Source organism: Mustela nigripes, chromosome 2 (genome assembly GCF_022355385.1).
Source record: "Mustela nigripes isolate SB6536 chromosome 2, MUSNIG.SB6536, whole genome shotgun sequence".
NCBI classification, from domain to species: Eukaryota; Metazoa; Chordata; class Mammalia; order Carnivora; family Mustelidae; genus Mustela; species Mustela nigripes.
The window spans coordinates 103,820,619-103,833,736 of NC_081558.1; the positions used below are offsets into that span (position 1 = coordinate 103,820,619).

The 13,118-nt window shown below is 46.1% G+C and overlaps 1 protein-coding gene across 2 annotated transcripts in view; it reads left to right on the top strand.

The window, feature by feature from the left end:
- Positions 1 to 13,058, top strand: part of TMEM44 (transmembrane protein 44) — a 37,790-nt gene extending 24,732 nt beyond the window's left edge. Inside the window, exons 10-11 of one of the 2 annotated variants that reach the window (XM_059391258.1) lie at positions 4,000 to 4,032; positions 6,572 to 13,058. In XM_059391258.1, coding sequence (XP_059247241.1) covers positions 4,000 to 4,032; positions 6,572 to 6,760 — 222 coding nt within the window. In that variant the 3' untranslated portion in view covers positions 6,761 to 13,058. The remainder of the gene's footprint in view (positions 1 to 3,999; positions 4,033 to 6,571) is intronic. The other variant, XM_059391259.1, reaches the window with a different exon arrangement.
- Positions 13,059 to 13,118: the final 60 nt, after the last annotated feature.

The window sequence follows — 13,118 nt, forward strand, 5'->3', positions numbered from 1 at the left end:
CACAGACTCGGGCTTCTCTGGGTTCTCGCTGACCTGCCAGGTGGCCTTGGGCCCCCACTGGACTGCTTGAGTTTCAGCTTCTCCTTCTGTATCTAGGAATCCTGAGACTTGTGCTACCTGCATTACAGGGTAAATAGGAGGATCAGGTGGGGGGCAGCTGGTGTGCCCCACACAGTGTCCGTGGGAAGCAGGCTGGAGGCAGGCTCAGGTATGACCTCTGGGCTTCTGGCTGTGGCATCAGTATGGCAGCACTCATCCTTTCTCTGGGCCTGCTCTGAAAGTGGAGACAATGATTTTGGGAAGGCTGTGAGGCTCCGCCAAGGTCGGGATGTACTGTTCCCATAAATGTTCACTCTGAAACCCCAGCTCTGGACCAGGCCATCTTTAAGGTTCTGTGCAGCACCATGACCTTGAGTGTAAACGTGTATTATGGAGAAGGCAGGAAGAGTTCGGGCAGGTGGGGAGGAGGAAGGCGTGGGGAGGTGAAACCCTGCCCCATCTAGGGCAGGTGCTATAGAACAGCTTAATGAACTAGAGAAATAGAAAGGGTACCATTTGGAAGCATATCGTGTAAATTTTAAAAGTCTATAAGGTTCCAGTTCAAAAGGAAATTCACTTAATGAATTCTGGGAGAAAATCATAGCTGATGTGTACCTGGCCAATCTTAACACTTTATAATTGGAAGAAACAAAAAAACTTTCATCATCTTTGGTCCTGAGTCCAACACCGTGTCACCTCCCCAGTCTTGGGAGAAGTCACTTCTCCCTAAGTGTAAGAGGACGAAGTCTAAAATGTAAGCCTGGAAAGTGACCATGTTTCCTCAATGGTTAGGACACACCTCAAAGCCTACAGAAACAAAGGAAATGTTGCCCCATGCCTTGTAGGTGGGGGGCTATGTGTTGCTTTTTGATTTCAGAAGCATGAAAAAGTGTGCTTTTAGAAAGGAGCTGAACTGACATATTACCTGCTGTGGTTCATGGAGGTGGTGAAATCAGCATCCTAAAGACAATTTCAAGACCGTGGTAATGCCCACTGACGATAAGGGAGAAAAGCTGTTTGCACATTTTGGTTTGTGTGTGTATGTGTTTGTGTGTATTTCAGAGAGCTATTCAATACTGTTCATGAGGCTCTTGGAGTAGAATTATGGGATAGAATTTATTTTATGTTTATTTTTAAATTTATTTTGTTTTTGAAAAAAATTCCTGAACAGAAATTAACACATTTTGCTCTTGAATCACCAGAATATGTGATTTATTTTCACTTTTGGGGATGTGGAGAGAGTTCTCAGAGACACTTGGGTTCACTGTCATTTTTGGCTTAAGAAAGAACTTCAAAAAGAAATCCCGACTACTACTGCCACTAGAGGGCACTCTTCTTAAATTTTAAACAGTGATGGCGAAGTTTGGAAAAGGAAATTTCAAGCTTTCTTGCCAATCCAGTTGGGGGACTCTTAGTTCTGTTTGCTTGGCTTTAAATAAACTTTTCAAATTTTGGAATAATACGTAGTACAGAAAGATCCTGTGCGCCTCTGCCCAGTTCCCTGTAATGTTAACATCTTACACAAGAATGCTGTTTGTCAAAACTGAGAAATTAACACTAGCACATTACTATTAACTAAACTACAGACTTTTATTTGGAGGTTACCAGTTTTCCCATCAATCTTCGTATTCTCTTCTGTATTTGATTCTTCTTCTGCGTTTAATAATGTTTTTTAAGCAAACACAGCCCCTCACTGTGTAAAATCAGATTACTATTGCTACTTTGCATGAACATCTGTATTTTCGAAAGAAAGGTAAAAGTAAGCAACTTTTCTTTCATTTCTTTTTTTTTTTTTTTTAAGATTTTATTTATTTGACAGAGAGATCACAAGTAGGCAGAAAGTGGGGGCGCAGGCTCTCCTCTGAGCAGAGAGCCCAATGTGTGGCTCATTCCTAGGACCCCCAGACCACGACCTGAGCCGAAGGCAGAGGCTCAACCAACTGAGCCACCCAGGCGCCCCTCTTTCATTTCTTTTTATTTGTTTCATTTGTTAAAGTTGTTTCACTTTTCAACCCCTGCATCCTCCCAACATTTCTGTCATTCGCAGTATGTTGAACTATCATTTTAGTAATTTCAGATCTTCTCCAATTCACCCTGTTTTTTAAAAATTTTGGTTTTTGTTTGTTTGTTTGTTTGTTTTGTTTTTTCAGTTTATGTCTCCCTCCCACAGCAGGCTGTCATTAAAAGATGAACACCGTGGAATTATCACGAATCTTGTTAGGTCTAATAATTGCACTGTTCTAAGGATTTTTTAGAAAACGTCTTTATTTATGAGAGACATGTTGAAATATTTACAGATAAAATTATTTATTTTAAAATACTTAAGCAAATAAAAAAATTGGAGAGCTAGAGCAGATAAAACAGGGTGTGTCCCTGGGTGTTCATTAGATATTCTTTTATTGGTATATGGTTGAAAATCTACAATTAAAGAGTTGTTTAGTGTGCCTGGGTGGCTCAGTGGTTTAAGCCTCTGCCTTCAGTTCAGGTCATGATTCCAGGGTGCTGGGATCGAGCCCCGCATCGGGCTCTCTGCTCAGCGGGGAGCCTGCTTCCTCCCCTTTCTCTGCCTGCCTCTTTGCGTACTTGTGATTTCTCTCTGTGTGTCAAATAAATAAAATTTTTTTAAAAAGTTGTTTAAAGTGGAAATTTAAGGGGCGCCTGGCTGGCTCAGTCCGTAGAGCATGCAGCTGTTGATTTTGGGGTTGTAAGTTAGAACCCTTCATTGGGCATAGAGATTACTTTTTAAAAAAGCGTTGGACCTGGGGCCCCTGGGTGGCTCAGTCGGTTGAAGCCTCTGCCTTCGGCTTGGGTCATGTTCCCGGGATCCTGGGATTGGGCCTCTCATCGGGCTCTCTGCTCTGCAGAGGACTCTGTGCTCTGCAGGGAGCCTACTTCCTCCTCTCTCTCTGCCTGCCTATCTGCCTGCATGTGATCTGTCTGTCAAATAAATAAATAAAATCTTTTTTTAAAAAAAGCGCTGGACCTTCAACTTAAAAAAATAATAATTTAAAAAATAATTTAAATTAAAAAAATTTTTTAAAGATTTTATTTTATTCGTCTGAGAGAGAGAGAGAAAGAGAGTGCATGCACAAGCATGGGGAGTGGCAACCAGAGGGAGAAGCAGGCACCTATGGCACAAGGAGCCTGAAGCCAGACTCGATCCCAGGACCCTGGGATCATGACCTGAGCTGAAGGCAGATGCTTAACCGACTGAGCTACACAAGTGTCCCTAAAAAAAAAATTTTTTTTAATGGAATTTAAAAGAATTGAACAGTAGAGGCTTTGTTTTAATGTGACAAAGCCACATCGTCTGGACTGTGCAGATCGGCAGCTATTCGACAGACAGATAAGTCTGCTGGACATCTGCAGATTCATGACTCTATGTCGGAAACACGTATCTCCCAGGCGCTGCATGAGGTGCTGGATGAACAAGAGCAGACCATCCTGCGAAATTCCAGAACCTGAGTCAGACATACTCGAGCCTTGGGGTGGAACCACCCATGCAGTAAAGGCTAATTAAAACTGGATCTTGGCTGGTAGAAAATACTCTGTATTTTCAAGGGGATTTTATTTGCATCTCTTAGTTTTATGGGTTTGAATTGACTCATCTCAGCCATGTGGTTAATAAACGGAAGATTTATTATTATGCCTGATAATAATAATAACTTCTAATAATAGTAATTTTAAAATCTAGTACAGATTATAATTTTTCCAAGAACCTGCAGCCCTTTGTAATTATCGCAATTATCCTATTGATCATTTAACTAGATTGTAGCCACCAGGAGCTGCTGCCTTTCTGCTTGCTCAAGTCCTCTGTTCCTCTGCCCCCAGATCACTGCAGGGCCCTGCCGCCTCACTCACTGGGCAGACCGTGCTGGCGCTGAGCCCTGCTCTGCTCTGCTCTGTGACGCTGGCGAAATCTCGCCAACACTTGTTTCCATCTCTCTTTTTATTCTGCAGCAGAAGTATTGGGAAGCCCTAAACTCGGAGCAGGTATGGACAATCATACTCTCTCTATTCCAGAAGGGACGTCCTGTGGCTTGATTCCATTTCCTGTTTTTGTGAGCCCTTCTTGGATGGCTGGGCCCATGCCACATTCTTTTAGGTAAAGAAAAAAGAAAACGAGAGGCAAGTCTGAGGATCAGGGGATTTTCCAGCCTCTCTCAGTTCCAAGTGCTTTCTGCTGTGCCCCAAATCATCAGGTAGGGACTCAGAAGATGTGGAACCCCAGGAGAAGCATGGTTTGGCAGACAAACCCGTGGACAAGCCGAGTAGCAGCAGGTTAGCGGCGGTGGTGGTGGTGGTGCTGGGGGCCGGCTGCATCCCCCCACACCGTCCCTCTGGGACCCTGGGCAGCGGGTGCTGTGTCCACACCTCCCTGGCCTGCAGGGGAGAGCTGAGCTTGTCTGATGACAACTACCTGTGCTGCTCATCTCCCAGGATTCTTTCTGGTAAGGGTGGAGATCATCTTTTGCTCAGATTTTCTTTTTGCCTGGATTCCAGCAATGTTTTCATTGCTTAAGATGAGGTTTCAAAACGCAGTCTTCCAGGAATTCGGAAGAGATTTAAAATGTTTCAGAGGCTTAACCCACTTCAAAGAGTGCACTTAATTGAAGAGGCTGGCTGTTTGGTGGCCTCTGAGTTGGTCAAGAGCAGAAAGAACAACTCTGGAGAAGCTCTTTCGGGAGCTGGAGCAGTGATTCTGAAATATTGTGGCGCTAAAAATCACCTGAGGCACTTGTTAAAATGTCAAACCTTAGGTCCCAAACCAGAGAGGGGCGAGGGTGGATGCCCAGCATCCGTCTTTTTTTTTAATGGGCACCTTGGGCGCTTCTGGTGAGATTGATCACAGCCCGCTCCAAGAGCTGTGATCTGGAACGTGGGCCTGAGCCTGAAATCAGCATTCATCACAAAGCATACCGTCCACCCTCAAAGAATGAAACAGGCCCCTACCTCCGCCCCTGGGCACCTGGGCGGTGGAGCCTGCAGGGCCAGCGGAGACTCTTTGGGGATTTGCTTGTTATCTCCTGCCCACATCTGCAATCACGCATAGATAAGTTAGCGCTTGAAGTGGCTGGCACAGCCCCAAACAGGTACGGGGCGGGGGTGGGGGACCAAGCTGCAACAACCCGATCAGCTTAGTCCTTGGCCGGCAGGGTTAGGGGAGGAGGTGGCCTTTTTAACACGATGCTTTTTTAGGCACCAAGTAGTGGAACTCAATTCAGTTATCAGTAAATCACTAATTGAATTGGGCTCTTCCTATTTCAAACAAAGCCACGTTTTGTATTTTATAACTGGCATGCTGCGTGCATTTCTCTCAGTAGCTCAGGGAGCCCTCTAGGACCCTTACGACTGGACTGTTGGATTGAGCTTAAGTTCGAGCAGCTGGCAGTGTTTTTCTTGGAGGGCAGGCCATGACTGGCTGTTTCCTTGCCCGGCTAGGCATCATCTGGCCTAGGCAGACACGATCTTTTCCTATGTTGTTTCCTGGGTCTCTTGATACTGTCAAATGTGACCTTGTCACTCCGAGTTATCAGTCATAGAAACTCAGAAATTAAAGAGATCATATTTAGTTGCTGATCCAACACCCCGGCTTACCACTCGAGAAACTGAGGCCCAAAGAAGAGAAAGCAAGTTAGTGGCAGAAGGAGGACTTGAGTCCAACCCCCGCTTGCCTCCGTGGCTGGACTCACCAAGAATTCCCTGCTCTTGGCCCCATGCAAAGTTCTCTCTCTCCTTGGTCACATGAGAACAAGAGGAGGTCTTTGCAAACCATGTATCATCAATGCTTATATGACTTGCTTCTCTTTTCTCAACTTTTTGCTCTTAACCTTTCCCATACTTGTGTGAGTCAGAATAATAGAATAATCACTGGCAGTGACCACCTTCTCAATTAAGTTTTAAGTGTTTGCTTTGGACAAGTCTGCTGAGCCTCAATTTTAGAGGAAATGACGTGGTGGGGAGGAGGGCCAGGTGGCAAGGGCAGACCGGTGCTCTGCTCATAAGGAACTCATCCTCTACCTAAAAGGACAAGGCAGTGCCCATGTTCAGCTACAAATGACTTGTACAGTCAATACAAAGAAATAAGGTTGTGCAAGCTCAATGGGTAAAAGCAGTCAGAGTAGGCTTCCTGGAAGAGGAGGTACCTCTCTGGGCCATAAAGAATGGGTTGAATTTGCCTGATCTATTCCAGGAATGACTTAGGCATGGAGGTGGGAAGTCTTGGGATAAAAGGAACATGACTCATTCTCACTAGAGTAAAGATGGAAAAGGGGGCTGGGGAGTGGGTCTGTCGGGGCTGGGGAGTAGGTCTGTCGGTTCCGGGTGGTTGTCTGTTAACTCCTTGCTTTAAAGTTGTATGTGTCCCATGAGTTCCTAGAAACGCAGGCCTGATTAACCTGCCCTTACTGTTTCTCCTTGTCTGTGCCTGGGTTGTGAGAACCAGGACTGGAGCTGTTGTTAGCCGTGGCGAATTGTAAGAGATGGGAAGCATCTGTTCCATCCAGGTACCATTTGTGTCTTTTCTCTACAGTGGGACCCTGAAGACGTAAACCTTGAAGGGAACAAAGACAACGTAGACATGCTCGGATCCCAGGCACACAGGGGCTCCATGGGGCCAGTGGTCTTGACGTCTGACGAAGAACACCTAATGCAAGGCCATCAGCTCAGAGCCCTCAGCCAAACGTTTGTCAGGAATGGAGCAGGGATCAACCTGCAGTGACCCCCATGGCAGGCATCTCAGCTTCTGCAGAGGTGGCTCATGAAAGTGAGGAGCTGGGTGTGGTCACTGAGCTTGGCTGCTGTGTGTTTTGGCTCAGAACAGAGCGAAGACTCTGGGTCCCGTGGATAGACCTGGGCATGCGCAGTTTGGTCTGAAGATCAGAAGTTCACAGACCACTCTTGCTTTGAAGTAGAAACTTTCATCTACTGGGCCCTCTCTTCTTTTTCCCTTCCGATTCAGCCATCTTCCACATCTCTGCTAGGTGTCAGGAATGAGTTCATCTAACAAGCAGCTCCTATGTTTGGATCTCCACGGACCCCCATTCTGCAAGTCCAGGAGATGAGAAGGGTGGGCCCGTATGCAGATCTAGGACACCCTCACCAGTACTGAGGGGACCTGGCTCCCATCAAAGTTTTCTGCTTCTGGAGTTTTCTGCTGGAAGTTGGAGATGGGACTGCTTGGTCGACCAGAAGTTTGTGAGATCATGGTTATTGAAAGGGCAAGCTAAGTTCATTGCTCTAGGTGCCAGGAGCTGCTCCAACCCGCCCAAGGTGTGTGCTGGCAGGGTTTGCAGGTGAGCGGGCCTGTCTGCTTCAGGCGCTAACATGAAAGAGGCATGGTGGGAGGTGTTAAATTCAAGCATAGTCATCTCATTTTAGCATTATTTTGATACCATGATCACGGGAGAGGGGAAGGTTGGAGGGAATGGGGCCGAGGTGGGAGTGAATAAATTTACTGGAGTAAGTCATGATTGAGTTGGAGCATCTCACTGTGGAGTGCAGAGATGTCTGAATCCCAGCACAGCCACAAAAGCCAGCCATGAAGGGAACTGGAAGGCGTGTCAAGAAACATAGCTTTGCTCCTGGCTGGCCCCTCAGAGCCTGTGTGACTTAGTTGCAGTTACCCAGTTTCTCCAAAGGCGTAGTTTAAATCCCAGCAGCATGAAGAAGGGGGTGCCTCAGGAAAGCAAGGGGATTCCACAGACCTCAGCGGAGATCTCAATTTTTTAAGTGGCCTCTGAGCTAGAAGAGAACTTAAAGCCACCCTATTTATCCCCTTTATCCAACTGCTCTGATCCCTTGGTGTCTTGAAATGGAGTTTGCCAAAGCCAGTTTTGCTTTGTGCTCTTAACCATGGAAGCTGTTCTTGGAAAGGAGCTAAGAGTTGGGGTGGAGAGCGCATTCCGGAAGAAAGCCTACAGAGGACTGGACCCAGGGAGGGATGGAATCCAGTCCAGGAAAGAGGAAGCTGATGTGGCCGGAATGGATGGCGCAATCTGGGCTAGGTGGTGAAGAGGCTGGCAAGGAATCAGACCACACAGGCAAGGGAGTTAGCACTTAATACCGTGGCTCATTGGCAGCCGTGACCAGAGCTAGAGTAGGAAGGTGACTGACATGCCTCCGGTAGGCCACAGCTTTTTAGGAAGCAGAAATGTAGTCATGGGCACAGTATGAACATGGGGAACATATTTAACTGGAGCAATAGCAGCAGGGCAGAAGGTGGGCTCATCTTTAGAAAGGCAAGAAGGCCCAGGGATAGGATACAATCTCTGGACTTTACCTTTTGCATATCCTCCTTCTCTCAAGAGGAGGCTGGCCCATGCTCCCAGGGGGTACCAGAAATTGCCTGAGTCTTAATGAAATGGCCATTTACCCAAGAACATCAAATAGTCTCGCTGATTTAAGCAGCACAAACTACCTGAGTCCCAGATGTTGTCTGTCTCCCTAGTTCCCATCGTCCCAGCCTTGCTTCACAAACCAGTTCCTCATGTTGTGGTCCAATCTTGTCTCAAAGCTGAATCCTGAAGAAGTCTCTTCACCCAGAGTGAACTATTAAACTGAAAACTTTGGAAGCAAACTTTGGCCTCCTTGTTCAATAAGAACCTGTCTGTTAGGCAAAGCTCTGGAACCCCAGAGCCTTTGTAAAGAGGTGCCAACCCAAAATCTTTTCTCCTAGTCGGAGTGTCCCCGTCCTGGGCCTCCATTGCAGCCTCATCCCTGTTGGACCAGGAGGATAATGGGAGTTACTTGCCCTGAAGACTCACTGAGCAGTGAAAGGGTTACCTACAAGGGAAAAGGCTGGGAAACAAACCGTCATCATCTTCTCTCGCCCACTCATCTGGATGTAAGTGATGGTTTAATGTGGCCTCAGTTGTGCTGCCTATTATCTCCGTGGCTTGGAGCATGCTACCTAACCTTTGTGAACTGAGTGAAACAATACCTATCTACAATGCCTGTTGTGAAGACTAAGTAAATCAACATACATGAACTCTCAAAGTAACCTTGAAAAGGGATTAGTTTCCATTCTCCCTAGACCTGCTGGGCACTTAGGTGCTCAAAGGGCTGTCAGTAACAAAAAAATATCAGACTCACAAATAGAATGATCTTCAGAGGGTTGAATCCCCTCGACAATCCTAATAAATGATTATGTAGCCCCAACTTAAGATCTTCCCAGAAAAAGAGAGAGAGATTTCACTATTGTATATTCTGATGTCTGTACCCTTTAGGGAGAGTTCTGATCACTAAGACTTTCTTAAAATCCTGTCTAGATCCTGAAAAACCACTATCTCCATATCTCCTGTGAGCAACATCTGAGGCCACACTCACATCATGTTTGTTACCATGGGATATGAGCCCAGACAGAGTAAGGAGAGGCACTCGGGCAAGGCGTGTCACTGGGCTCTAACTCCCAAATCTGATTTGGCGTAATCCTTCTCAAATCATTTTTCTTTCTGGGTCACAGTCTCCTCATCTGTAAAATGAAAGGCCAGCTTTCTTTCTTCCCTGCTGGTGAATTTGTTTTCCACAGAAGATGGACATCTTTATAAACTCTTTTAAGACAAATTTCAGATTTACTTTGAAAATGGGATTCAATATATAACCATAGTTCTGTTTGGATTTTGCTATCCAATGAAGATAAAATCTGTCTTTGTAACATGAAGGCATCATGGGATTTGACATTTAAAAATTTTGCAGAGTCCTTTCAATACTGAAAACCAAAAACTATGCCACCTTGCTTCCAAACTTGGGGATTCTGGTGAGTTCATTTAGTTTATTAAGAGGCCCTATTATGGGCAGTTTATTTTGGCGAAGTCACATTCTTGCTAAACCATGTCTTATATTGAAGGAAACATGAAAAATATTTTCCACAGTGTGAGAAAAAGACCTGGCTCAATCACTGATGTCTTAGGAGTGTCTCAAGACTGACTTCAGAATACTTTCAAGATGGTCTCCACTTCTTCTTCCGTGCCTAGATGATCATTCTTGGCACTTTCCAACGATGTGAGCATCGGTCTACTCTCTCCTACTTTACAATGTTACCCCCCACCCCCACCCCCCGCGCCATGTTCAGGTCAATGCTTTGGCGGAGAAGCCTCGGCGTTGAAACAAGCCCAGATACGGCGCAAGGCTGACGCAGATCTCTTCAAGCTTACACATCCTGCCGGTAGAAATCCAAAGGTCACCATCAGGTGAGAGGGACGTTCTTTTTTTTTTTTTTTTTTTTTTTTAAAGATTTTATTTATTAATTTGACAGAGAGAAATCACAAGTAGACAGAGAGGCAGCCAGAGAGAGAGAGAGAGGGAAACAGGCTCTCCGCTGAGCAGAGAGCCCGATGCGGGACTCGATCCCAGGACTCTGAGATCATGACCTGAGCCGAAGGCAGCGGCTTAACCCACTGAGCCACCCAGGTGCCCCGAGAGGGACGTTCTTAAACAAGAAAGAAGTTCAAGAAATGGTGCTAAATCGAATGATTTGGAGAACATCGGCTTTGCTTTTTCCGTACCAAATTCTGAAAGCTAAACAAGGCACCAGGCATCCTGAACTGCTTCTTCTGGGTCAGACACGTCAACAGCGCGTTAGCGCTTAAGTGCCTTCAGATTCACTGCAAACTAATCTGTTCCTTGGAGAACGCATCACCCTCTCCCGACTCCGGCTGCCGGCACGGGCGGCCGAGGGCGCTGCTCTTCTCCCGGGTCCTCTGAGTCTGCAGCTAGCTGCGATTACAGATAGGGCTTAGCCCCAGTGGCGAGCGGTCAGGGGCGCTTGCCCCTCCTCACCCCCTGCGGACCCAATCAGAACTGAATCCTGCCTCCTATTGCCGACCTCCTCCCGAAGAAGGGGCCAAACCCCAGCGTCTCGCAGTGCGCTCAGACCACAGCCGGCACTTCCGGGAAGGGAGGCGCCGCGGGGCTCAGCGCGTGCGCACTCCGCGGCCACCGCCTCCCTCCGGCTCGGCCGCGCGCGGTTTCCCGCCTCGCGGCGCCCTCGCGGGGTCTGGGGAGGGTCGTCTAGGGGCTGCTGGTGTCTGGATCGCCATTCTGGTGTTTTAAGGGGATCGTTCTGAGAAGATGTTGCCGTGACTAATGTAGTTGACACCAGTTTACGGTATACTGTACATCAGTCTTGTGTTTTAAATACACATTAAAAAAATAAATAAAGGTAGTGCGGGTAATGTTTGTTTTCAAAAAAGAATCAGGTTGTAGCAAAATGTTTATGAAGAAAAAGAACAGTGCCCTGCTCCTCCCCTCTGCCCTCAGCAGCCCTCTTTCTCAAGCAACCGTCCTTTTTCTTTCTTTTTCTTTTTTCTTTTCTGTTCTTCCCCCCCCTTCTGTTTTTCCCCTCCTTCTTCCTTCCTCCTCCTACCAGTTTTTTTTTTTTTTAACTTTATTTATTTGACACAGAGAGATCACAAGTAGTCAGAGGAGGGGGGGGCAGGGAGCAGGCTCCCCGCTGAGCGGAGAGCCCGATGTGGGGCTCGATCCCAGGACCCTGAGATCATGACCTGAGCCGAAGGCAGAGGCTTAGCCCACTGAGCCACCCAGGCGCCCCTTCCTACCAGTTTTAACCTACTGCTTGTAGTTTTCTCATTAGGTTTGATTTCAAACACGCTTTTTGGCTCTCAGATTCTAAGATTATACTTTTTTCTCTTAGCTGCATTATCTCCAGCTTGCACGAATTCCAGGCTAATAAGAAAGAGCAGCTTCACGTGTGTACTGAGCACTGTGTATAAAGAACTGTCTTCACATCCTGTGGGTTGCTATGGGATCAGCCTCCAGTGCCAGAGCTTCGTTGGTTATGTGGTGATTCCTAAACCAGCTTCCAGCTTCTGAATCCAGCCTGGTCTAATTCACATGTTCCTTCAAGGCAGGCTGGCAAGTTCCACTCCTGTACTCTGGACTTGACCTTTCCCTTCATCCTCTTACACCTCCCCCGGCCATCCCTACTTAGCACTTGGAGCATCTCCAGCGCAAGTTTGAGGAATTTGCAAAACGCACAACTGGACAAAGTGCCCTCACCTACTGCAGCCATTTTGGCCTTTCCCAGAGATATCCTGGCCATAAAAGAGCTGTCCATAGGCCTTTCCTTCTAACTAGTAATTGCACGTGGTGAATATGTCTATTCCAAAGCTCCGATTTGTGTGGCACCTGTTCAAATATAGTCTCTTGGGCTCCGCCCCTTTGTGATTTCCTAGATCCGGGCAAGACCTAGGAATCTTTACCAAGCTCCACAAGTGACTGAATCCATTACATGGTCCAGCACCACTCTTTGAGAAACACTGCCCTAAGGAAATTACTTTAAAATGGATCTATTTGCATGAGGTGTTCTCATAAAACTATTTAGGACAGAAAAAAAAAAAGTTGTCAAGTCCCCATACCCACTGTGGGGACAGATTAGACATAACTTCAATGAAGCAATGATATTTCACCATTAAATCTAAAAGATTAAAAAAAAACCCAAAACCTGAAAGATTGGAGAACCACAGCCTGAAGTATTAGACCTTGAATTACCTTAAAATCATCTAGTTCACTGCCTGAGTGCCTTGCTCATTCTCACAAATGTATAAGTAACTTTGTCATGGATATGTTTATGAATTTTATACTTTTAATGCTTTCTACATTTTTTTCAATTAGTATATATTTATTATATAATTAGACAAAGAAACTTATAAATACGTATCTGGTCCCCCAAATAGATGAAGAGGAGAGGGAGTTGGGGGAAATTGGAGGGGGAGACGAACCATGAGACACCGTGGACTCTGAAAAACAGTCTGAGGGTTTTGGAGGGGCATGGGGGTAGGAGGTTGGGTGAGCCTGGTGGTGGGTATCAGGAAGGGCACATATTGCATGGAGCACTGGGTGTGGAGCATAAACAATGAATTCTGGAATACTGAAAAGAAATTTTAAAAATAAATAAAAAATTTTAAAAATCTGCATAAACATTAGAAAAAGTGAAATCCATACGTAACTGTACTGTATATTGTGCGTGCATTTTTTTTTTTTTTCAATAAAGGCTGATTCTTTCTACATCTAACTCCCTGGCTGTAGATTCCAAGTTGATAAACACCTGTGCATGCATT